Source organism: Trichechus manatus, unplaced genomic scaffold, assembly GCF_000243295.1.
Source record: "Trichechus manatus latirostris isolate Lorelei unplaced genomic scaffold, TriManLat1.0 scaffold00001, whole genome shotgun sequence".
Classification (NCBI taxonomy): Eukaryota; Metazoa; Chordata; class Mammalia; order Sirenia; family Trichechidae; genus Trichechus; species Trichechus manatus.
The window spans coordinates 29,843,842-29,871,479 of NW_004443937.1; the positions used below are offsets into that span (position 1 = coordinate 29,843,842).

Here is a 27,638-nt window from a genome sequence, read left to right on the forward strand (position 1 = left end):
ATGAGAGTTTTGCAGGATATATTATTCTTGGCTGGCAATTTTTTTCTTTCAAGGTTTTATATATGTCATCCCATTGCCTTCTTGCCTGCATTGTTCCAAGGTTAGTCTTATTGTTTCTCCTCTGTGTGTGACTTTTCGTTTTTCTTGAGCCACACTCAGGATTCTTTCTTTGTCTTTGATTTTAGTGAGTGTGATTATGATATGCCTTGGTGATTTTTTTTTCGGGTGTATCTAACATGGGTTTTGTTGGGCTTCTTTGATGGTCAGCTTTTCATCTTTCAGTGCTCCTCTCTGTGTTTTCTGTTAGTTCCCCCTGTTCTGGAACTCTGATCACTCACAAATTTTTGCTTTTGATTGTATCCCACATAATTCTCAGGGTTTCTTCATTTTTCCTTCTTTTTTTTTCTGAATTTTCCTCAAACCAAATTGTATCCAAGTGTTTGTCAATAGTGCCGATCCTATCTTCCATCGTTTCAAACCTGCTCCTCAGTCCTTCTTTGACACTGTCCATTTTTGAAATCTTGTTTTTTATCTTTTGGATTTCTAATTGTTGTTTTTGTATGACTTCTAGTTGTGAATTTTGTTTTGGCATTTTGTTCCTGTATTATTTTCTGAAATTCTTCCTTTTTTTTGGTCTGTGTTTTCCATTAATTTGTCTGCCTTTTCCATGAATTTGTCTAGTTTTTCCTCATTTTTGTCTGCTTTTTGCTTCAACTCTTGGATATCTCTGAATAGTAGAGATTTGAATTCCCTGTCATGTAGTTCTAGTGCCTTTTCTTCTACTGGAAAGTCATCTGGTGTTTTATTTTGGACACCTACTGGCACCATCCTGTTTTTTAATATGTTTTGATATTGTCTGCTGTCTTCGGGACATTCAGTAGTTATTTTCCTCGTTTATTGATTGTAGATTTGTCTGTTTCATCTTTCTTTTTTGTTTTATTCTGTTATGTCTGAGTAGGTGGGCTGTGCGTTGTTTATGGTTTGCTTGTCTGTGGGCATGATACTTTTCGCCTCCTTTTCAAATGGGCAGGGTTAGATGCTCAGGTATGGTGCAGCAGGGTAGGTCCAGCTGAAGGGGAGTTGCTGCGATGGGATGTTTGTGGCACATATTAGGGCCGACAGGGTGGGCTGGGAATCAGTGCAGGGCAGGTTCTGGTACTGTGCCTGTGCTGCTTGGGGGTGTGATGTTCAGCACATGGTGCAGGCAGGCAGGAAGAAGCAGGGAGATTGTGACGTGTGGAGCTAAGATGGGTATGGGAAATAGGAGAGAGAAACAGGAGGCAAAAACAAACAAAGAAAAAAAGAATGCTAAGGGAGCTTTCCATTGGACTGGAGAGATGAGAGACTGAGAAATGGAGAAAAACAAAAAGGAAGAAGAAAAAGAAAAAGGGTAAAAGAAAAATAAATACAGATTACAAGAAAAAGAAAAGCAAAGCCCCCTAGGATCCTACTGGCATGGCTGTGAAGACTGGGGAAGTGGCACATAGGCCGCAAAACTAGAAGAGGTAGAGGTGTCACACAGCACCAAGTATTCAGGAGACAGGAAGAGAAGGTAAGTATAGAGAGACAAGAAACTGAGAAATGAAGAAAAACAAAAAGAGAGAAAAGAAAACAATACAAAACAAAAAAGAAAAAGGAGATACCCCAGGGATACCACCGAGCATCTGTGCAGACTTAGGATATAGCTCCCAATCTGCGCAGTACAGCCCAGCTAGAAGAGGCTCCCGAGCCGAGAAAAGAAAAAGAAAACAAACAAATAAACAAACCAAAACAGAACAAATCGAAACAAACAAACAAAAATCCCCAAGGATCCCACCAGCATGGCGGCGTGGGCCAGGAAGCAGTTCCACTGTCCAGCGGGTTTTTGCAGCCTTTCAAGAAGAAGCAAAGATGGCACATGGAGCCAAATATTTGAGAGAAAGGAAGGGGAGGTGGTGAGAGGTGTGGAAGAAGCCAAAAGAAGCAGAAAAAAGCAGCACTAGCAACAAAAAAATGGCACTCAGGGAGCTGGCCAGTGTGGGTGGGTGGAATCCAAGCAGCACAGGGCTGAAGCTGGTGCCTTCTGGCCAAGAGATTGTGGCCACAGGAAGCAGAGGAGGCCGAATGGGGGTGAAGAAATGTGGGGGGTGGGAAAGCATATATCACTGGTTATCGGTTGTTCTGTCTCCTGCTGGGACCTCTGTGAAGCTGCTTTCTCGTACTTCCTGTTCTCCGATCTCCGACAGGAGTCCAAGATGGCAAATTCATGCTGTGTTAGCTGATAGGGGACCTCTGCACGTATCTCTCCCTTGATCTCTGTTTTCTGTCAGTTTCTTATTCCATTCGGTGCTTGACTGAGTTCTTTATCTCTTCATTTGATGCTTAGGGTTTCAGGATTGACAGTTGTCTCTGTTTGACTTATTTGTTCGGGTCTTTGCTGTGGAGCGACAGTGTGGTACTTCTGTCTATAGCATCATGTTGCCTGGAAGTGAGTGCACATTTCTTAAATATTGATGCCCCCCAGGATTTTGACCAAAGTTCTTTTTTGTTCTCATTTCTATGGACATTGCCTCCTTATTCCCATCCACTTTCCTGGCTGAAGAATCTCATGTTTATAAACCAAAAGCCTGTTGCCATCGAATATGCCATCTGACTCATAGTGACCCTATAGGACAGAGTAGAACTGCTCCATAAGGTTTCCAAGGAGAGGCTGGTAAATTCAAACTGCTGAGCTTTTGGTTAGCAGCCATAGCTCTTAACTACTACACCACTAGGGGTCCCTTATATTTATATCTGACCCAGATCTTTTCTGAGTTTTATTTCTGCATATCTAACTGCCTACCAGTACTATAAGCTTTTGAAAACAAGTACTTTATATATCTTGTTCACATTTTATTCTCATGTTTAGCACACAGTTAGAACTCAATAAATATTTCTTGAATGACTGGAATGCGTGAACAAACTAATCAACCTGTGTAGTTGCTATTGTAACATATCTTATAATCTAATACAATATTCTGATATTTAGCCCTTTTACAAATACCACATTGTATCCTGTGAGTACTGGATTGAGGGCACAGGAGAAGTAAGTTACTTTTAAATCACACGCTTTGCTTTTTCCATGGCTCATTTTTCCTATTACAATTGGTAGAGAATGTTGACATGAAAAAATGGGAGTAAGATCCTGGGCAGGGGCAGAAAGGATATGAGAGAGCAAGGAGACATTTCTCCAAACATTGCATTCTCCAAATGCTGCAAACACTGTTTCTAAGGTTTTTGTTTAGTTTTGTTTGTTTGTTTAGTCCATTAATTTCCTTCAAGAATTACTTATATTATTTGAGAAATAAAATATTTTAACTGGTCTGTTAAATTCTGAATGCTGTTTTAGCTATAATGCATTATTTCTCTTTGACTTTTCTCCTAAATTTTTATAACATTTTTCTTCTTAGCCCTAAAGTAGTTCTTGAGAGGCATATGATAGGAGGATGTAAATTATGTAATGTAAGTTCTTTTGGATCTAGTATCATGAATATTTTTATGATCATCTGAGTGTTCTCATTAAAGAATATATATGCTTGTTATGGGTTTAGCATCATGTCACTTTAAGGGTATTTGGGAGAAGTATAAGACAAAGTCCTCATTGCTGCCCAGGAGCACATACTTACTGGGATATAGGGCACACACAAACAGTAAGTAAGCACCAGCACCTATCAGGCAGTTTGTAGTGTCCATTGCATCTTACCTGGCAAGAAAGATAAAGTATCTTGCCACTAGACATGTGCGTTTGGTCTTGCCTGTCACTGCGAGCAGTTCTGTAAGTGTTTAGGGTTTCTCTATATTTGCCCTTTTTATTTGTTCTTGAGCGTGTGGTTCTTTACATTTCTCTGTCTCTCTCTCTCCTACATTTCAGTGAGCGGTTTCTGGTGAGACTGAACAAGAATGGTGGGCCAAGGAACCCAGAGAAGATAGAACGAATGTGTGCCCTTTTTACAGTATGTGCAAATTCTCTTTCCCTTCTCCACTGTTGACTCTAAGCAGGGGCCTGCTATGTGGATTTTGTCACCTGGGAAATGACTGTTTATTCTTATTTCTCCACATGCTGGGGAGAATAGGACTTGATTTATGTTTCTATCAGGTTTTAATGAAATATTTAAAGAAAACTGAAATCAGCTACAGGTTTTAATTAAATTTTTTATTGCCTTTTACTGATGTAGATTTTATAAGTTATTTCATATAGTAGATACTTAAAATATAACAAGTCTCTCTTAACTATTCTTATCCAAGGCCACTGGGAATTTCTTTGATGTGTAAATACAGTTTCTCTTAAAAGCATCTGCCAAATTTATAATTTTGCAGCTTGTTAGTGAGTACAGTAAAGAGGGACAAACTAAACAGTCCTTCTCTTCCAAATACAAATGGAGCGTCTTTGCCTCCTGCTTTCTGTAGTACTTTAGTTTTTTCATATGTGGCTACTCATGGTCTCTGCCATCACAGACCCATCAGCTCAGAGAAGGCTTAGTATTCTGCTTATTGGAAAGTGCTAAACCTCACAATAACCGTTTTGCTGTGTGTGTTCTTAAAGTTGATTCAGATGTATTATTTTTTTTACTCAATTAGATAATTACCTGCCTAACTTCATTTATTTGAATTAATTTATGTGTTGAAGCAGAAAACAAGAATATATCACAATTTTAAACCAGTTTTAACTCTCATGAGTTCTTTAATCTGCTTCAGCGATACAGAGATATATCAGAACCTGTTCACTGCAGGGAGCTGTGATGGTCACACAGTGCCGCTGCCCTTAAGTGGCACATGATTGATGGTTGCTAGTCAGATATCTTGAAGCTTACAGTGAGCCTCTTAAACAGAAATGGAATTTATCTGGGGATCTAATATGGGACCTTATCTGAAAGATAAAACTGCATTTGTTCCCCTGACTTTTCAGTTCTTTTACTACAACTTTTCCTTTCAAAATGTCAGATGATATTACTGCAGAGTCAGAAACCACCTTCACAGGGATAGCTTTTATTGACAATGTCCCAGATATACAGAAAGATTAACTTATAAATCTAGCTTATAAATATTAACTTACAAATCTTAACTTATAAAGTTAAGATGGTGTTGGTGTCCATCTATGAGCTCAGCATTCAAGGCTTAGGAGATACTACTGGAAGAAAGAGAAAGGAAAATTGATCCATGAAGATGGTAAAGGGAGTTGAGTCTGGCTGGAGAAGACTGATCAGTGCTTTTTCTGTTCAATAAGGAATGAACAAGGGGAAGAATCTAAATTGTAATTAATGGGATTTAAGTTAGATTGTGAGCAGAATTGCTTCTAAAGTGAGAGTCCTTGAACCCTTGGTTGGTACTCTAGGGAGGCTGTACTCTAGGGAGGCTGTGGGGCTTCCTTTCTGTAGCAGAGTTAGGCAGAGATGAGACTTCCATCTGTCTAGAATGACGAGTGAGCACAGTGACCTTGGGAGGTTTTTCTAGATTCTGATTCTCTGATATTATCCAGTAAAGGAGCAGATGAAATCACTGATGCCTTGTTCCTTGGCATTATGGCAGCAGAGCTTTGTTCGTGTACTGTGCTTGAATATGATGAGTGCAGTCCTTGTCGCTTGAAAAATGAACTTAATTATGATAGGTATTTGAATGTAATTACAGTAAATCAAAAATTTCATTTAGCAGCATTTTAATTATCTGTATGGACCCAGAGGCATAAGCTGTAGCCCCAACTCCATAAATCAAAGCTGTGTGTAACACCATGCGCTCTTGTCCTGCCACAGTGGGAAGGTGCAGGGCGGCTAAATACACCACTTCTTTAGTTCCCTTTAAGGTAAATCCTGGGTTGTTTTTCAAAGGTTCCAAACATGATTTGAGGAGTCTTTACAAAGCACATGAAATTTTTTTAACGAGATTGTCTTAGCCAGAATTTTCATGTTTACTTTGAGCTGTATGAAATAATTTTGGTGAATTCTGTTTTTTTCATTATTGTAAGACTTTGAGTTTCTCCCGTGGGCTAAAGGAGTTTTCTAGATTGGAATATGTGCTACAAAGTCTGAGTAAATGCAAGAAAATGCAGCCACATAAAGGGGCACACAAGCCTAGGGACAAAGACTAGAAGGCAGGAGGGGACAGGAAAGCTGGTAATAGGGAACCCAGGGTCAAGAAGGGAGAGTTGACATGTGGTGGGGTTGGTAACCAATGTCACAAAACAATATGTGTACTAATTGTTTAATGAGAAGCTAGTTTGTTCTGTAAACCTTCATCTAAATTACAATTAAAAAATAAAAAGAATGATTCCAACACAGAATCTAAAAAAAAAAAAGAAAGAAAATGCAGCCACAGCTGTGGTCAGTGCCAACCTGTCAGCTATTTTAGCATTAGCATTGGGAAAAGGAGACCTTATAAATCCAGCAGTTCGAAGGACTATTTACCAGGGAAACTTCAGAGCCAGATTACAGACAGTCCTGGTGTCCAAGAAACAACCTGGTTCTCTGTGGAGCCTTGTTTTTCTGATCTAATTAGATTTTAGGGTCTCCTCATGAAGGAAGAATTCTATCCAAGAAGGAAGCGTTTTATACTTACGTGAATGTCCAGTGCAGTGAGGATTTTGCTGACTTCCATAATAAACAATGACTGTGTGCAGGTGTGTGTGACAGCATATGTATGCACGTTTGCTCATTGCTAGGTTCCCCAGAGCGTCACACGGTACCTGGCAAATACTAAGATCTCAATAATTATTTATTATATAAATAAATGAATATATGCCTATTTGCTATTATAGTTGACTGACCAACTTGGAGAAGTTGTGCTGTTTTCCCTGCATTACTTGGAGTTATATTTTCCTACATTTATTTATACTCTTCCACGTTCCAAAATTGGATTTTAGCTAGTGATTTCTTGGAATTAAAAATTGAACTTGATTATTCCTACAGTAGCATCACTGCTAAAATATTTAAAAATTGCCTGTTTTTTACAGCTTAAGTTTGAATAAATTGGCTTTATTATATATTTGTAAATTTTATTGTTTGTACAGAAAAAGGGTAGCCCAGGAACAGGGAAGTAAATTGTCTTTTCCATGTTTTAAATGGAACATCAATAACTGAGGCTAAGATGCTGGCTCACTTGCCTCTCTGTTCACTGTAGTTGAGGACCATCTTTCCTAGTTATGTAGGACTGGAGGGTTTGGTCCAGTGAGTAAATCTAATTCCTGCCATGCAATTGGAATTTAAACCTTGCTTGCCAAGTGAGTAGTGGGTGAGTCAACCCTCTTCCCATCTCGGTTTTACAGGTCTTCTGAGTATTTTTACATGGATAGCCACACTTGATACTTAGCCTTGAAGACCATATTTTTAAAAACCCTATGTTAACTGTGTTTAACCATACATTTGTATTTAATCAGATAGCTTTGCCATTGAAAATTATGTAGAACTCACAAATAATAATTTTACTCAAGATACTTTCTTCTATTAATTATTATTGTCTTATTTCTATTAATCTCAGATAAATGCCGCTGAGAGTTCTGGGTACCATGTACAACATGATCAGAAGAAACCCCTACCCAGCCCCTTGTAAAATACCATAAATTATACCTAAGACTTCTTCCTTTTATTCACTCAGCCAGAGCCGAGGGAAAAGTCCAGTGTTCTTGTATACAGCCCTTCTTGTTAATGTTTGGTCATCTTTGGTGACTGGTTTTTAATTCTCTGCATATACTGGAGTTAATAATTACACTAGCCATTTGATAGTTTGGATTAACACAATCCAAGCTATGTACAAGGAGCCATTTTACCTGGAAATGTGTCGAACATTTCTGGATCCTTCTGTAATGTATGTGTTTCAGTTTCAAAAAATGTGTAAAAATGGTCCATCTTTTTTAAACTTCTGCTTATTATTTAGTAGCCATCTTAAGTGTCAAAATATAATGCTACTTTGAGAATATCATTTTAAATTCCACTTTTAAATGAAAAGGATTAGTAAAATGGAGCCCAAAACATCTTTTTTTCAACATTAAAAGACAACTTCCTTGTGAAAATATATCTTTGTGATTGCAACCCAAACCCATTGCCATCGAGTCGATGCCAGCTCATAGCAACCCTGTAGGACAAAGCAGAACTGCCTGTAGGGTATCCAGGGCTGTAAACCTTTACAGAAGCAAACTGCCACATCTTTCTCCCACAGAGCAGCTGGTGGGTTTGAATAGCTAGCTTTTTGGTTAGCGGCTGAGCGCTTAACCACTGTGCCTCCAAGGCTCCTTTTTGTGATTCCAGAGATAATATTATTTTGTAACATATTTCATTATAAGCATATTTTATTAAGAACTTGGAAGAATAATATAACCATCCAGAATCTAAAAGCTTCAGTTTCACCATTACATATTACTTTTTATTTTTTAAAGCCTACATGCCTTTATTTATTTTTTGCTTTTAATTTTTTAAAATTTATTTTTTGTTGTTGTTGAGAATATACACAGCAAAACATACACCAATTCAACCGTTTGTACATGTACAATTCAGTGACATTGATTACATTCTTCAAGTTGTATAACTATTCTCACCCTCCTTTTCTAAGTTGTTCCTCCCCCATTAACATAAACTCACTGGCCCTAAGGTTCTTATCTAATCTTTCTATTTGCTCTTGTCACTTTGATCCCATTTAGATAGTTCTAAAAGACCATAATGGTCAAGACAGACATTCTTTAGTAGTTTAGCTAAACATTGTTTAGTTTTAAGAAGACTTTAGGGGATATTTTTGGTTTAAGGTTTAAAGATTATCTAAGGGCCATAGTTTCAGGAGTTCATCCAGCCCACATGGCTCCAGAAAGTCTAGAGTCCATGAGAATTTTAAATTCTGTTCTGTATTTTCCCCGTTTTGATCAGGATTCTTCTATAGAATCTTCCATCAAAATGTTCAGTAATGGTAGCCAGGCACCATCCAATTCTTCTGGTCTCATGGCAAAGGAGGCAGTTGTTCATGGAGGCAATTAGCCATACATTCCATGTCTGCCTCCTATTCTTGACCCTCTTTCTTCTTCTGTTGCTGCAGGCAAATAGAGAGCAATTGTTGTGCCTTGGATGGCTGCTTGCAGCTTTTAAGACCTTAGGCACTACTCAACGAACTAGGAGGTAGAACAGAAGCACTAAACACTTATTAGGCCAGTTAACTGGGATGTCCCATAAAATCATGACCCTGAACTTCCAAACCAAGGAACCAAATCACATGAAGTTTTTTGGTTGTACATAAGTGGTCTCAGCAGCTACTCTTTTTTGTGTGGGTGTCATTGTTGTAAATATGCCTATCACACAGCTTTTGCCAGTTCAACTTTTTACAGGTATACAACCTTTTGACAGCAATTACAATAATTGGCTCTGCAACCCTATGCTTAATCAATACAATTTTTCCATCACTGTTAACCTCACCTTACCCCCTTCCACCCTTTTGTTGTTGTTGTTGTTGGGTGCCATCGAGCCTGTTCTGACTCATAGCGACCTTGTGTACAACAGAATGAAACACTGCCCAGCCCTGTGCCATCCTCATAATCATTGTTATGCTTGAGCCCGTTGTTGCAGCCACTGTGTCAATCTATCCCATCCAGGGTCTTCCTCTTTTTCACTGACCCTCTACTCTACCAAGCATGATGTCCTTCTCCAGGGACTGGTCCCTCCTGATAACACGTCCAAAGTAGGTGAGACAAAGTCTCACTATCCTTGCTTCTAGTGAGAGTTCTGGCTGTACTTCTTCCAAGACAGATTTGTTTGTTCTTCTGGCGGTCCGTGTTATATTCGGTATTCTTCGCCAGCACCACAATTCAAAGACATCAATTCTTCTGGTAACCACTAATAAACTTTGGTCTCTATACATTTGCCTTTTCTTGTGTTTTTATATAAGTGAGATCATATAATATTTGTCCTTTTGTGATTGACTTATTTTACTCAGCGTAATGTCTTCAAGCTCCATCCAGATTATAGCATGTGTTAAGACTTTGTTTCTTCTACTGACTGAGTAGTATTCCATAGTACGTATGTACCGCATTTTGTTTATCCATTCATCTGTTGATGAGCATTTAGGTTGTTTCTACCTTTTGACTATTGTGAATAGTGCTACAGTGAACATTATTGGAACCTTTATCCATTGCTTGTGGGAATGCAATGTGGCAGTTTCATTCTCAAAAAATGAAAAACTACCATATGACCCAGCAATTCCACTCCTAGGTATACACCCAAAGATTTGAAAGCAGAGACTCAGACAGAGACTTGTACACCAGTGTTCATTGCAACACTGTTTACATATTACTTTTTAATGTCCCCTTTCCTTTCACACGTTCAGGACCATTCAACAGGGCAAGGCTGGGAGTAGGGTGAGGCAAACAAGGCACATGACACTGAGAGTGATTACCTCCTTAAATTTTGCATCTTATTACGTTGCTTGCCTCACTTTAGTCCTAACCATGCAACGTGGTATAAAAATAAAGCGAAGATGGGACTCTGGATCTCAAAGCTCACTCCAAATCATGGCTGCCACTTGATTGCCCCTTTCCCTGTTTTACTGGAGAGAAACAAGCATCTAGGACCAATAAAAAGAAAGCTGCTAAGGAAATGGAACTAAGGGACCCTTTTCTAGAAACAAAAGGAAAATCATGAGAACCTTTTCCATTTAGGACAGAGGATACTCCATCAACCATCACTAATTCACTACAATGGATGGGTCTAGTTGATGAACTGATGAAAAGTGAAACAATGCATATTTAAGGAAGTTTTTTTAAATTCAAGTATAATGCATTAAATAAACTATAAATACATACTCATGAACAAACATTTTATTCTGAAATGTGTTCTAAACAAATACTTAATGTATAATTATTTACATTACTTTTTGGTTTGAAAGTTTCTGATTCTGGAAACTTAAAGTAAACCCTTAAGAATTTCCAGATAAAATTATCTTCAGCTTTATACTTTAGTATGAACTATACATATCTAAATTTGGAAATGGAAATCAAATTGTTGAGGTTTCACTTAGATCAAATTAATTTCTTTTCAGGGGAGCAGTCCTAGTATGTAATAATCATTTGTGGGCAATGAAATAAATGTAAAGTTAATAGAAAATAAACTTTTAGAGTGTGCTGTCACATTACAGGGATTGCAACTAGTGTCACATAACAATATATGTATAAATTTTTATATGAGAAATTAACTTGAGCTGTAAACTTTCACCTAAAGCACAATTTAAAAAAAATAAAGGAAAGTCTAAAGACAAAATTTAAAAAAAAAAAAAAAAAAAGCACAACCTTTCCCCAAGGAATGTTTCAGATTGGTGACTATCCCAAGGCAAGACCGGCCTTAGTAAATTTCCATACTATGTACAGTTCTGGCTCCCTGTTAGACAATGGTAATTATAGGTCGATCCTGGCTCTGGCATCATTATGTTATTTAGTACATAGCATCTTGAGCAATGGATTCAAAGGTGATTTACTCGTTCTGAATTTAAAAGTACTTTATTCCTTACATTCAATTTTAATTAAGTGTATATTTATTGTGAGAATAAATAAACCTGACGGTTGCCTAAAAAAAAAATAAAATAAGGTAAACTTTTAGAATTTAAGTCACTAATGGGCTTTTTGGTGTTTTCCTGTTTTTTTCTGCATTGAATATTCCTTTTGTTACAGAATGTTTTTATGTTATATTAGAATAAATATGGAATAAGGCAACATCATAAAGATTTCTAATGTGAGAATTCATGTAGATATTTGATTTCTTAGGTGGCCTAAATAAAAGCTGGAAAAATATTATCAAGAAAATAAACTTCCAAAAACATATATCCAAACTTTTACTACAGGAACCTCAAACACTTAACTGTGTGCTTTAGTCCCCCTCCTGCACCTAGAACATGCTAAATGGAAATCATTATGAGGTTCAAAATGAAATTTTAATTGTTTTCTGTATATTCGTTGCCTTAATTTACTTATTTTTTTTTTTCTTAGGATCTGAGCAGCAAAGATATGAAGAGAGATTTATATGTAGTTGCCCATGTGATCCGAATAGGTACTGTTCACCTTATCCGTTCATGTGATTAAGACCCGCCCAACTTGGAATAAGTATCTCCTATTCATGAGCTTTGTCTTCTCCCCAGGTCTTACCTGTTATTTTGGGTTTCAGGATTAGAGTCCAGCTTGAATTGTGTCTCTGTCTTAAGCTTAACTGCTACAGTAGCTGAGTTTGATATAAATAAATGCATTTTTTTCCTCACTTGAAACCTTCTGCTTTCTCTTGGTTTGGGACCCAAATTCTTTATTTAAATGGCCTGCTTTTTAAAATTCTCTCCATCACATTATCACATTGTCCTTCTGCTGTACCAACCCTCTCACTCAGAGATCTTATAGCACATTGCTGGGGTTGGGGGAAGGGAGGCAAATGGCCCTTGCTTTTGGTATGTGTCCAGAATTGTATATCTGTACTATTTTCTATAAAATTAGAGTTACTGTCATCATTCCAGTAGATGGGTGACGTCTCATATCTGCCCCACCCAAGATGAAGAAAGTGATTTGTGTTGTTATTCTGTGGTTGGTTTGCCCAGCCGTACTTCAAGTTTATCACATAATTTTGAGGGCGATGACTAACAAAATCTTCCTTCATAGGTTTGGATTCTAGCGTATCTTGTACATTTTCATCAAAGAATATTTTTTAATTACTTGCCAACAAAACAGCTGTTTTGCTATACTTAACAAAGCATTTGTTTGAGGCTCTAGTTTTGTTTGCACAGCCTTTGGTAAGCAGGAAAATCAAGCTCCCATCCACTTCCTGAGATGTTCTCCCTCCTACAGCGGTTCAGGAGCAGCTTTGGCAGCAGAATTTGGTTGGAAGAACAGCACATTGTCATCCTTATCTGTGCATACATAGTTTATACCTGGCAACTAAAATACTAAACTTTGGATCCTTAATATGCCTGACAAATTTTAATCTATTAGCACACTAGTTTTTTTAAGAAATTAATGAAGCACAGTGATTTATTCTCATGTGATTAATGAATGGACTGTTGATGGTGGTTCAGGGGTAGGTGATAAGGATTATTGACTAAATGTGCCCTGGCCAGAGGCCTGTTTGAGTTCCTCCACGTAAATACCTTTGCGTCCTTAGAAGTCTGCCATCAGCCCTGTAGCCTTAGTCTTCCAATTTAGAGGATCTCTAAGGTGCCTGTAGCTCTGGCATCCTCAGATGGCAGTCAAGGTGATGCTGGAGAGGAGTATGACGTTCTCAGTCTGACTGGTGTTTTCTGCTATGTCCCAGGCCGGATGCTCCTGAATGACTCAAAGAAGGGCCCTGCCCACCTGCACTATCGACGACCATATGGCTGTGCAGTCCTGAGCATCCTAGATGTCCTACAGTCACTCACAGAAGTAAAGGAAGAAAAGGATTTTGTTCTTAAGGTTTACATGTGAGTAACAGACATCGGGAATATTTATGATTTGCAACATAAGACATTCCATCACTGTCCTTGAGCAGTTCTCAATCCTTGCGATACACAGAATCACCAGGATGTAGGATAGGGAGTTTTTTGAAAATGCAGAGCTTTAGAATTAAGGTCTGGGTGAAGGCCTAGGCAGCTGTATTTTTAAATAAACACTCAGGTGATTCTGAAACAACTGAATTTGGAACCCTCTGTCCTAAAAGTCTGGTAGTAGACATTTCCTTTTCTCTCCAGGATTAACCAACCTTCTTATATGTTTGCAGAAATCTAATAATGAATTACATATGTATCTTGGTTATAAAAGAGTCTTCTGTGTCAAATACTTGCCCAACAGCTTTGTAACTGAGCTCACTACTGATGCAGATTGCTTCAAAGGATGATCACGAGTCAAGTTGCCCTGTCTTTGAAGAAAAGTCAGTTTTTCTGAGGAGCGGTGGTCTTGCTCTTCGCTTCTGCCACCAAAAATCTATAAATCACATCCAACAGGCATGGTATTATTTTTAGTGTTCATCAGCCAGGGGATCTGCCTTTCAGAAGTGGTGTATCTCCCCTGACTCTTGCTTAGCAATAGAAAAAAAATAAAAATTAAAAAAAAACATGGAATCCAGGTATATGGTGTGTCTTTGCTTATAGAGACTTAAGACACAAGTAGTAGTGCTGGAAAAAATGCTCAGTGGTGAGTTCAGTGAGTTTTTGAAGCAAATGTGTGTCTAACTCTTGAGAATTTAAAAAAAAAAAATCTGTCCTCTTCTGATTTTAACCCAGTATTGTTTTTCCAAATTAAATATAATAAAACTGTCAATCACTATGATAATATATCTTTACTATAGTATTGTATGGAGATCTTCCCGTATTATCTGTTGTTCTGACTCAAACATGAAATGAATTTAATTCATATTTATGCTTAATTTGGGCCTTGATGTAATCACCCACATTTGATTAATTCAGAATAAAAACCCAGATCTCCTCCTTACCTATTTTACCTTAAGCTCTGTTCTGTTCAGATTGTGTACTCTATAGGATGAGGATCTTCCTTAAGAATAACAACTTCCAAAGAAAATTTTGGCTGGTTTTCTTTTCATTCCATCCATCAGTCATAGGCTTTCTCCATGTACCAAATTTCTTCATTTATGGATGGTGGAATCTGCTTCTTGATAATGGCTGCCTCTGTTTGAAAAGACTAAACAGAAATCCAAAATGATCATTTTAGTCATCTTACTCCACTCGATCTCTTCCAAGGGATTTATGGATAGCGCTCCAGAATTGCATCTCTTTGCGTGTATCAGCTGCTCCTTGCTTCAGTGCAGATTCTCATTGTGATCGGGGCTTGCACAGTATCTCTCTTGAAATCAGGCAGCCAGGCTTAATTGGCCTAATTGCTTCTAAAACAACAGTTTTCAGTACCAGCATGTCACTTTGCAAGGAGTCGAATTCCCGTATAGCTTTTTCTTAGCTTCTTCCTGCAGACTGTGTCTAATGTATCAGTTCTAAAAAGCCAAAGAGAGATGTTTTTATAGAGAAGATAGTTTTTTAAAAATTTTTTTTGAAGGATTAATAGAGTTAAAATGTAGGATAATTTTTCCACTTGAAAATATTAACAGACCTTCAGACAGACTCCCAGATGCATGTTTGTGAAGTTGATTTTGTGTGTAATGTGGAATTCCTCTATGATTAGTGATTTAAGTCCACATCAGCACAGTGAATCCAGCCCTCAGGAGAAGCAATATTTTCCAGTGAGTTTCTTGGGATGTATTTGTTGGTAGATTGCACTGGAAGCTTAAAGGGTTTACTTAATTGCAACTGATAATATTTTAGCCTTTGCTGAGGACAGGATTTTGCAAGTATATAAACCTCTTGTACGGTTTAATTGATGAATTGACAAAAGATCTCATTAGTCGTTGATATTCTCATCATTTCTTTCATTACTTAGAGTCAGCCTCAACCAGAGCGGATTCAGATTACTTTCTGTCTCTGCCAAGACCACTACTCTGGCTTTATAACTATTGTTTCATAGCATGAATGTATGAGGTGCACCACATTTTTAAGAAAGTCGCAAAAAAAGAACCTAGGCATGAAAACTAGGTGGCTTCCTAATGGGCCAAAAGCCTTAAAAATCGCAAATGAATAACCACTGTGTCCAGTTCAGTCTGATATAGATACCATATATTTCCTCCTGGCCATAGGGACAAGGGTCACAGGCAAGCACAGTGCTTTTTAAACCCGGAGCTTGGGAAACAAAAGAGGAGAGGAGAAGAATGCCAAGAACTAAAGCCAACATGGGGAGCAAGGGGGGGCCCATAAATTATGCATATGACCTAATACAAATGACTCTGAATGTGTGATAACCACTGTCCAATTCCACAATGAAAAAATCCAAATAAGCATTTTTAGGGTAGCCCAAATGAAATTAGGTAAATAACTGCTTAGAATATTACATTTATTATTTTAGTTGTATCAATCTAAATTGCATATAAAATGTGTATTACAAATTATGTACACAATCACATATTATGTAAAATTGAGAAATAATGCCTCTTCCTCACTCTAACGTCATAAAAATTTTTTATTCAAATTATTTATATGCAACAATGCCATCAGGTTTTTGTCATCACTAGAACTACTTTCTGAGTCATCTGACATAGTTGGTCAAGGCACATTATTTTTACTTCCATCAGGTTAGTTCTTCTACACCATTCTTTGAATCCGTGATGATACTTTCACTGAAAATTCATCCTGAGGCACAATTACATACTTACTTAACAGTGGACACTTGTTGTTTCTGTGTTTTCATTTGTCCTACAGGCCCATGTTTGTGATTTCAAGATTACAACCACTTAACATGCTGCTTTTAAGGTGATTTTTAAAAGACTTGTTTATCATAACATCCAGTACTTCAATTTGGAGGTCATACTCCAAGAATAATTACTAAAATCTGTGCAACTTTGCTCCTTTTTTAAAAAATCAATTCTGTCAGATAACCTTCATACACATCTAAAACTCACATTGGTGGAGGTCATCTCAGACTAATGTAACTTACCCAAACAGTGCTGCGATGTTCAAAATAGAGGGATTCAGAGAGTGCCCCACAACATGAAAGGCTTTGTGAGGACAGAAATATAAGATGGCAGCCTCTTCTATGAGGGATGATTAATTGGAGGGGAACCTCTCCTTATGTTTGGGATACACACTAGGCCTATTCAGACATTTTCTCAGAATACTGCCTTTAGGTTCTTTGCTTCATAGCTGCCTTATTCATGAAACTGCCTTAAATTGAGGATAGCTGTTTAGGAGCTATTTCTAAATGGAAGCCTTAAATGGGTAGAGTAAAGGGCCACCCACTGGGCTACTCTTTTTAGTGCAGAGAAAATAAGACTCAAATCTTTATATATGATAACTTTAAATGAAATTACTCCTTCCTACTTGAAAGCAACTCAGATTTATCTCTCTTCTAGCCTTGGCCTTCCCAATTTTCCATGAGTCATCATCCACCCAAGACTGTTACCTACTGTGTCCATTATCAGACAGTGTTCAGACCTGCATTTTTTAAGCATTTGCATCAAATATCTGCTCAAGAAGACTCAAATCCAGTAGGTCTAGGCCCATGGAATCACTGTTTTAACTTTCATTGTCCACTATCTAGCCTCAGTGCCTAATTGGATTTGTTTTGTGTTAGTGCTGTTGTGTTAAATAATGAGCCAGAATAAAGAAAATCAGGTGAGGATGGCTCCTGTTCATTGCAAGAGTAAGGGGCTCCCAACTGGAGGCTTTAACATAGAACTAAGTGTTGGCACCAAAACCAAACCAAACCCATTGCCATCGAGGCAATTCGACTCACAGCAACCCTATAGGACAGAGTAGAACTGCCCCATAGAGTTTCCAAGGAGCACTTGGTGGATTCAAACTGCTGACGTTTTGGTTAGCAGCTGTAGCTCTTAACCACTCTGCCACCAGGAGGTTCCATATACTCTCTGCCACAGGATCAGAAAAACACAGCTACATTCTCTTCACTTTCCTGTTCTGCCACTCCTCCATGAAGAGTGACATGAAAGAATGCTGGCTCAAAGAATAGACAAGCATAAGATCTGAATAAGTTGTGCCGCCTTCGTATAATAACTTTGTTAGCTGACTTACAAGGAATAAGGTAATATAAGAGAGACAGAAGAAGAGAACTCATGTGAATCAAATAGGAAGGAGGTGAAGAAATAGATGAGAGAACTGGTGGTTAAGGTAGTATGGTGTACCCAAGTCATGGGTATACTACATGCTGTCTAAAATGGGTTTCCTGTCTTTTTTCCCAGTAACCCTTGGTCCTTGATAAGGTCTACTTTTATATCTAAACTACAAATCCTACATAATTCCATCTATAATTTCTTTTTTGGAGATTTTTATTGTGATGAAATTTATATAACATAAAATTTGTCAATGTTAGCTATATAGTTCATTGGCAGTAATTACCTTCACAGTGTTATAAAACCATCACTGCTATTTGTTTCCAAAACTTTTTCATCATCGCACACAAAAACTCTGTACCCACTGAGTGATAGCTCCCCATTTCCCCTCCTCCCCCCCAGCCCATGTCTACTTTCTATCTCTATGTACTTGCCTATTCTAGATATTTCATATAAATGGGATCATACAATATGTGTCCTTTGCTGCCTGGCTCATTTCACTTAGCATAACGTTTTCAAGGTTCTTTCATGTCGCATATTAGAATTTCATTCTTTTTTATGGCTGAATAATATTCCGTTGTATGTGTATATCATATTTTGTTTATCTGTTCATCCGTTGATGGACATTTAGGTTGTTTCCACCTTTTGGCTATTGAGAATAGTGCTGCAGTGAAAATTGGTATACAAATATCTCTTTCTGTCCCTGCTTTCAGTTATTTTCGGTATATACCCGAGGGTAGAATTGTTGGATAATTCTATGTTTAACTTTTTGAGGAACCACCAAACTGTTTTCCACAGTGGCTGAAACATTATACATTTCTATTAGCAATGGACAACAGTTCCAATTTCTCTACGTCCTCACCAACACTTGTTATTTTCTGTTTTTTGATAGTAACCATTTCTAGTGGGTGTGAGGTGGTATCTCACTGTGGTTTTAATTTGCATTTCTCTAATGACTAGTGATGTTGAACATCTTTTCATGTGCTTTTTGGTCATTTGTATGTCTTCTTTGGAGAAATATCTATTCAAGTCTTTTGTTTAAAAAAATTTTTTATTGTGGTAAAACATAACAGAAAATTTACCAATTTTAATGATTTCTAAGTATACAATGCAGTATCATTAATTACACTCACCATGTTGTGTAACCATCATCACTATCCTTTCCAAAAGTTTTTCATCACTCCAGACAGAAATTTATTAACCCTTAAGCAAGAACTTATCATTCACTTCAACCTCCAGGCCCTGGTAATCACTAATACACTTTTGTCTCTATGCATTAGCCTATTCTAGGTATCATACAAAATTTGTCCTTTTTCGTCTGACGTATTTATTTAACTCAGCGTAATGTTTTCAAGGCATATATTAGAACTTCATTTCTCTTAATGGCTGAATAATATTGCATTGTATGTATATACCATATTTTGTTTATCTATTCATCTTTTGATGGACACTTGGATTGTTTTCATCTTTTAATTATCGTGAATAATGTTGCAGTGAACATTGGTGTACAAGTATCTGTGCTTAAATTATTTCCTTAATTTTCTTTTCAGAATGCTTATTGCTAATAAATAGAAATCCTTCTGGTTTTCTTGTGTTGATCTTGTATCCTGCAACTTTTCTGAATTTTTTTTATTCGCTCTAATAGCTTTCTTGTGGATTTTTTTGGTTTTTCTATATTTAGGATCATGTGATCTGTGAATAGAGATAATTTTACTTCTTTTCCATCTTGGTTACCTTTTCTTTTTTACTAATTGCTCGGGCTGGAAGTCCAGTACAATGTTAAATAGCAGTGGTGAAAGCGGACATCTTTGTTTTATTCCTAATCTTAGAGGGTAAGTTTCAGTCTTTGATCGTTCAGTATGATGTTAGCTGTGAGTTTTTCCTAAATGCACTTTATCATGTTGAGTAAAGTTCCTTTCTAGTCGTAGTTTTTTGAGAGTTTTTGTCATGAAAGAATGTTGGATTTTGTCAAATGCCTTCTTGGCATCACTTGAGATGACTATGTGTTTTTGTTTTTGTTATATTATTGCAGTGTATTCCATTGAATGATTTTCTTATGTTAAACTACCCTTGCATTCCTGGGATAAGTCCCACTTGATCATAGTGTATAATCCTGTTAATACACTGTTAGATTTGGTTTTCTAGTATTTTGTTGGGGATTTTTGTGTCTATATTCGTAAGGAATATTGATCTGCAGTTTCCTTGTGATGTCTTTATCTCATTATGGTATAATGGAAATGCTCCTTTCTTTCTCTTCTCCTTCTGGGATTTCAATAATATATATGTTGGTCTGCTTGCTGGTCTTCACAAGTCCCTTGGGCTCTGTTCACTCTTCTTCATTCTTTTTCTTTTTGTTCCCCAGACTCAAAAATTTTACTTGTAGTATCTTCAGATTTACTGATTCTTTCTTCTACCTGCTCAAGTCTGCTGTAGAACCAATCCAGTAAATTTGTCATTTCTGTTGTTGTACTTTTCAGCTCCAGTATTCTCTATTTGGTTCCTTTTTATAATCTCTATCTTTTTATTGATATTCTCATTTTGCTCATATGTTGTTTTCCTAATTTCCTTTAGTTCTTTATCCACATTTTCCTTTAGCACTTTGAGCATATTTAATTCCATTGTTTTAAAGTCTTTGTCTAATGAGTCCATTATCTGGGCTTTCTCAGGGACAGTTTCATTTTATTCTGTTCTTTTGAATGGGCCATCCTTTTTTCTTTCATGTTTCTTTGTCTTGTGACTTTTCGTTGAAACTGATCAGTAAAATATAATGTCATAACTCTGGAAATCAGTTTCTCCCCCCTTTCCTCAGTGTATTCTGTTATCTTTTTCTTTTTTTAATTGTTGAAGGCTATAATAGTCTATTTGTTTAGTGATTTTTCCTGTTTTTTCAAAGACTCTCCTCACAGTCATGTGTCTCTGTTTCTTAACTTGTGTTTAGCTAGTGTTTTGACAGAGATTTCCTTGAATGCCAGGTGTGGGACAAGAAAAAACATCTTTCAGACTTTGCAAATTTGTTCTTTTCTGGGGTCCTCCTTGAACACTTAACCAAGCTTGCATGGAGCCTAGGAATCAGCTCAAATGAAAGCGTAGGTTCTTCTCAGGTATTTTCTGAGCATGCATCTTGCCCTGGACATACACGTGACAATCTCAAGTTTCCTGTATACACAGTGCTTTTGAGTGCACTAATTTCCCAAGGAAACCCTCTCCCAGGATTCTCTTTCTGGTCCTTAGGTGTCTATCGTATACCTCATTTGCACTCTTTAGCCTCAGGTGACTATAGGCAGCTACAGTTGCCTGCTGCTTTTCTGCCTACATAAGCCCTGAGATAGGCCAAACAGAGATGAGTGCCTTGCTTCAGTCCTTCAGGTATTCCCCTAAAAAAAAAAAAAAAAAAAAAAAAACAAACCATTGCTGTCAAGTTGATTCTGACTCATAGCGACCCTGTAGTCGGTATTCCTCTAGACAAGTTAAAACAGGCACACATGATTACTTGTGAATTAAGTCTTCTCTGTTCCCTCTGGAGCCAGAGATCAGGGTCCCTCTTTGGGAATGTGGGCCATCACAGCCTTAAGACAGCTGCCAAGCTTGGGAGAGGGTGGGGTGTGGGCACGTAGAAAACCAAAGACTTGCTTCCATTTTGACATCACTTTTTTCTTGATTTGGTTTTCACTTAGTTGCTATACCTCCTTGGCTGTTTTCCAGAGTTCTGACAATGTTGGTTCTACCAATTTCTGCTTTGTAGGAGTGGGGGAGGGGCTGGGGAAGAGGTGGAGTGGAAGCGTAAAGCTAATCACACTACCGTCTCTCCAGAGAATCCAAATTTGGAAATCCATCTATAATATCTTAATTACTCCATAGACATAAACTGTCACATATTTTCAGTGACAGTGTCAGCATACGTTTGTTTAGTTCTCTGTGTGCTTTCAGAGCCCTCTGGATGTATAATCACATTGAAACCTCATACCAACCCTGTGCTCTGGGTGTGGCTTCACCATCTTACAGAAGTGGAGATGGTCACCACAGCTAAATAATTGAGTCAGAAAGTTAATGGCATTTCTTGGAAGAATAGCAAAATGGCAGATGTATTTTGATTTTAAAATTAAACTTCTATTTACCCTTAACTAAATATACGTGTATATTCAAAAATGGCAACAATAACAAAAAATGCTAGGAGTAGAAGCCCTATTACAAGTTTTGTAGAACTATAGCACATGTTATTTTTAAAGTGTTATTTTTCATGGTCAACATTTAATCTTTATTGCTGTTGGGTTATCATATTTTTTATTAACCAATAGCAGTAAAAGCACAAATTAGGTTACAGTACTGGCATTAATACTTCTGTTAGTAAAAATTTGGCTATTTGTAACCTAAAGTTAACCTCTAATACAAATAAAACACAGGATGTATAATCATCCATCACAGAGGTATACATAAGAACAATGGTAACATAGACCATACAGTATTAAAGCTACTGAAAAGGAGCATTGAACAATTGGAAAGCCTAGATCAAAGGACAGAGGAAAGCCCATCTATATCAGTTATTATAATAAATGTAAATGAGATGAAAAAATACCTTGTTAGATAACAATTCTCAAAATGGAATCAAAAAACAAAATCCACCTATATGATATTAATGAGAGACTCACAAAGATAATAAGAGACAGAAAAAGACTGAAAGCAAGCAGGCTAAATGTAATAATAAAATACAGACAAAATGAAAACAAATGTCACAATATTAAAGGTAAAAAATAAATTATAAGGTAAAAAGTGTGAAATGGATATATTATTTCAGGAGGATGAGGAATTGGTGGGAAGAGAACACACAAACATACATTTGTATATACACCCTATAGATAACACACTATAAGGTTAAATTTAGTTTTTTAAATTTTTTTATTGTACTTTAGATGAAGGTTTACAGAACAAATAGTTTCTCATTAAACAGCATACATATTGTTTTATGACCTTGGTTAACAACCCCACGACATGTCAGCACTGTCCCTTCTCAACCTTGGGTTCCCTATTACCAGCTTTCCTGTCCCCTCCTGTCTTCTAGTCCTTGTCCCTGGACTGTTGTGCCCCATTAGTCTCGTTTTGTTTTATGGGCTTGTCTAATCTTTGGCTGAAGGGTGAACTTCGGGAGTGACTTCATTACTGAGCTAAAAGGGTGTCCGGGGGCAAATTCAGTTTTCTGTTTCATCCTGCAAGAACATACGATCTCACAGGAAGCAAAGTGACTTCTCAGGGCAGCACAGACAATGGTATGTGACAGCACCAGTTTCTCAGTCCCAGAATCCCTAGCAGGACCAACCCATGATTGTTTGGTCTTTGCAAAGTAGAAGATTGCTACTCTGCTACCCATTAAGTTGTGATTTACATCCTCATTTCAATAGAATTTGCCTGACAGTCCATGCACTTCTGTTTAAACGAATGTTGACCAAACTCAGCCTAATACAACCACCTTCTTAGCTGAGGAGAGAAAGCAGAGTCAGAGCAGGTGTTCTTGGAAACATCTCTGCCTCTAGCTCTCTAGTGTTCCAGAAAGCACCTTTATTCTTCCACAGGGATTCTCTATTGTATTGTATTTTATACCAGTACATGGTAGAATTTATAGTGAAGATCTAATTTTAATTATCTTTATGCATGTAATAATGTTGACTCAAAATTATTATAGCAAATTTATTACAAATATAAAGAGAAGAAGATGAAACTACAGTAAAAGGGAATTTTAACATGCCTCTTGACAAGTAAGCCAAAAAATCAGTAAGGATGGGGAGAATCTTATTTGCATAATGAATAAGGTTGGTTTGACAGGTAATAACAGCCTCATTGAGCGTTCACCCCAGGCCATTATTATCTGTCTTTTACAGATAAGGGAAACAAGACACAGAGTGGTAAGGAATGTGCCTAAGCAGCCTTGTTGTAAACCCATGTTCTTAGCCTCTTGCTCTACCTTTTCTATATAGGGTGAGCATAATTTACTGTCCAAACCAGGGTATTCTGATAGTCAAAGGAAACCACTACTGATGTAAGGACAAGTGTGAACTGAAAGTATCCCTTATCACAGCAGGCCAAGCCATATGGTCCTCTCAGCTCTAAACAAATGTTTTCTCCAACAAACAGAATACACATCTTTTCCAGTGCCTAGAGAACTCTTACAAAAAATGTTCATAGAAAAAAATTTCTGTAAATTCTGTAAGGCAGAAATTGCATAAAACACCTTCTCAGATCACAGTACAGTTAGCATATAATGCATCGTATCAGTCATCCAAAGGGGGAAGGTCATACAGTCATCCTGATATCAAAAAAGATATTTGACAAAGGTTAACCTTCGTTCCCAGTTATTTTATAATTTCTAGTTAGTAAACTAAGAATAAAATGCTATTTGTTGCAGTTTGAGAGGGCTAATAGATATTAGTAGATTTCCTCACCTGAGATCAGAACCAATCAAAACATAGGTCAAGCAGGTGTAGATAAAAGTAGATATATAATGTAGAGTAGCATAGATGTAAATGTATAGCCTGTGTAAATAGTATAAATAAACACGTCACTTTTATTAGCAACAAAACTGAAATTTGAAATGGTTTAGATCTGTTAGCCACGTGGACTTGTGTATTAGTTTCCTGTGGCTGCTGTAACAAGTTACCACAAACTTGGTGACTTAAAACAGCAGAAATGTATTCTGTCATAGTTCTGGAGACCAATATCAAGGTCTCACTCCCTCTAGAGGCTGTAGGGTAGAATCCATTTTTTTGCCTCTTCCAGCTTCTGTGGCTGTCAGCATTGCTTAATTAACTTGTGGCCACATAACCACAATCTCTGTCTCTATGGTCACATGGCTTCCTCCTCTTCTCTCTCTGTCTTCTCCTCTCATATCTGTCTAAAATATCCCTCTGTCTTTCTCTTATAAGGAGACTTGTCATTGGATTTAGCCCCCTCCCCGTGATAATCTAGGTTGATCTCTTTATCTTAAGCTCCTTAACCTAATTACATCTGCAAAGACCCTTTTTCCAAATAAGAGAACATTCACAAGTCCCAGTGATCAGAACATGAGCATTATGTTTTGAGGGGCCACCGTTCAACCTAGTACAACTTACAATTAAGATGAATCCTGAAGTAGAAAGACTTTAAAAGTCATGTCAGCATGGAGCCTGGTAGTACAGATTATGTGTTTTCTACAAGCAGGTTAGTCCCCAAAGAGGGAAGAAGCAGAACTGAGATGTTCATGCCTGAGTTCTTCTCCCTGATGCACTTTGTCCCAGGAAACAGTGAGTGATGGGGCAGAAGGGATCCTCAGTGTTACTCACAGAAGCCCTTCCACCTGGAAAGACAAAGAGTAGAAATAACATTCCCTGGTAAATCACTATAGTTGTATGTGTATATATCGACAGGCCACTTATCTTTCTTTTGAATTGTCTGTATTAAAATGAACATGTATATGTTGTAAAATGAGAACTAGTTTAAATTTTTCATAGATAAAAAGAACTTCTCATGTCTCTTATGAGTTAGCTATGTTAAGAACCTTATTCAGAAATGCATAACTGGAGATGAAACACTACAAACAGTATGTTGATTATGGATTCAAAAATATGAGAAAGCTATGAAGAAAAGCAAGGAGATGAAAACCAGAGAATTCAGCCAATGTTAGTTTCTCTTGAGTCTTAACAGAAAGGATTCAGCCTGATCATGCTCTTCTCGGTAGCATTGCCCACTGCAGCCACCCATGCTGCTTGTGAATTACAGCATTTTGATTCGATTTGTCAGGAAATGCAGCTTCCAACAGGAAAGCAAAACTAGTTCCTTGATATGAGATTTTTAGTACAGATACTGAAGTAAACTCATTCAGGGTTTAAGCAGCTCCCATATGGGTGACAGTGGACAGATGTGGCCCATGGGAGCCTGCCCAGAATGAATCAGATTGGTCAATTTGTGTTGATTTGGTCTTGGAAACTCCATTCACTTAATCAGTCCATTTTTATAGAAATGTGTGCTGTTTTCATTCATCCTCCTTGATGTTTCTCTCTCTTTTTGCACTACAAATAAGGACAGCATGAAGCAGTGGTCAGCATCAGTGGTGTACCTAAATCTGTGGGTTATTGTCTGTTTCTGGCTTATTAGAACTTTCAACCAAGTAAAGGCCAAAGTAAAGCAGGCCGCACCCAAAGAAAAATAATTTTAATACAGAGTATTAGCAGTAAATTAACTATTAAGCTGTGGTCAAGACTGAATAGTTGCAGTCTTGGTGAAAGAAGACAGGATAGGAATGCTGACCGACAGTGGGGAGACAAGTACCCGGAAGCCTAGTGCAGTGGTGGGGGTTTCAGGGTCACAATAGTCTGCAGCCTCCCTTCTTCCTGTGCCCACCATCGGCTCTTAGACTCCAACTCCACTTCATTGTCCTCATCTGTAAAATGGATATGATAATATCCACCTTGTAGAATTATGAGAATTAAGTGAAATAAAATACGGGAGAACACTCGAACAGTTACCTACCTATAGTCAGCACCCTTCTAAAAATGAAAACTTAAAGGACTTACAAACAAACCTTTAAAATTTCTTGAATGTTTTTTTTTGAGTAGCCCATTTTGGGGAAAGATGAGAAGAAAGTTGGGTAAATACCAGTCAGAAACAGAGAAATCAAGAAGATAAGGTAGTAGGCAAGAGGCAAATGTTAAAGTGTGCTCCATTGCATGGGTGAGTAGTATTCTGAACTATTTTTTGTAGTTGAACATGCATACCTTCTCTGGTGCTCCTGAATGCTTGGAGATCTCAATACAAAACTAGAAATCTCACATCCCTCTGTCTTCTTCCATGAGTAAAATCCCCGGACATGTAGTGGTTGAACTGCTATTACTTTGGCTGTGCTTGTTATATCCTCTATGGAGAAAGTGGGCCACCACCGAGGCACTCAGAGCTCTTTTAGATCACAAAATCCCCTTGCATCTTATGATTGAGAACAAACTATTGACATCAGTAATCAAACTCTAAATATTAATTTGATTGGATATAATATAATCATGCTTCATTATATTCAGAACTCTTTTGATTATTTAATAAATACTTACATTTATAATTTTTCCTTATAAACTGTCCTAGTGATTAATTAAAATATGCCAACAACATCACATCCCCCTAGTTTCAGATGATTTGGGCGGCTCCACTTTGTTCTCAGCCCATGCTTGTTGACATTCATTTCCTCCTCCTCACGCTCAGGTTAAGCATATTTATTGGCAGTTGCTCACCCTGCAATTCATCTTCATGACCCCCAGTTGTGACATCAAAAATACCTAACCAAATGTCCCTAAGGACAAAATCACTCCCAGTTGAGAACCACAGCTATTTCACTTTCCCCTATCACAGTTATGTTTTTTAATCACTTTCAAGGTACAACAATATTTTACTTTGTTTATGAGTTGTTTGGCCTTTGTTTGGACGTTCAGGGTAACTCATTGTCCTCTCATATTTGGTGCCAATTCCTTCTTACTCCTGCCCAATGCTTAAGTCTATTCTTACGTCTCTGAGCCTTGAAATTCTTGATACTCTTTTGTGCTTTTTTCTTACTTTTATTTTAAAACTTTTATTTTTTTAGAACCCTGTAAAAGAGTTTTGAGGCAAAAGAGGTTGTAATCTTTGCAGATTTGTGACCTTCAGCTGACACTATCACGAGACTTTCACTGAATACAGCTTTATGAATTCATAGATAATTATATCTGCACAGCATTGTAGAAATTAACACTGTACACTGTGATACATTCTTCAGTTTCTAGGTGGATGGAAGCATGAAAAAAGGGTGAGACACCAGTGGCATTTTTACTCATTCAGCAAACACTCATCTAGGGTGAGAGTAAGAGGGACAGTGGAAGGATCTCTGCGCTAGAGCTAAGAGGACTGAGACTCGAGGCTGTACAGAGTCTAGATAGATCATGTCCCTTCACTTCTCTAGATTTCTAAGGTTCCTTTTATCTTAGTTTAAATGCATCATCCTTGCCTTCTAGTTGAGAAAAAGCATGCGAATTAATTATAATG

At 37.5% G+C, this 27,638-nt stretch overlaps 1 protein-coding gene across 1 annotated transcript in view; it reads left to right on the forward strand.

Moving 5' to 3' along the window:
* Positions 1 to 27,638, forward strand: part of DOCK3 (dedicator of cytokinesis 3) — a 450,742-nt gene that overhangs the window by 285,320 nt on the left and 137,784 nt on the right. The window contains exons 10-12 of the mRNA XM_004368733.1: positions 3,890 to 3,971; positions 11,960 to 12,020; positions 13,263 to 13,410. Coding sequence (XP_004368790.1) covers positions 3,890 to 3,971; positions 11,960 to 12,020; positions 13,263 to 13,410 — 291 coding nt within the window. The remainder of the gene's footprint in view (positions 1 to 3,889; positions 3,972 to 11,959; positions 12,021 to 13,262; positions 13,411 to 27,638) is intronic.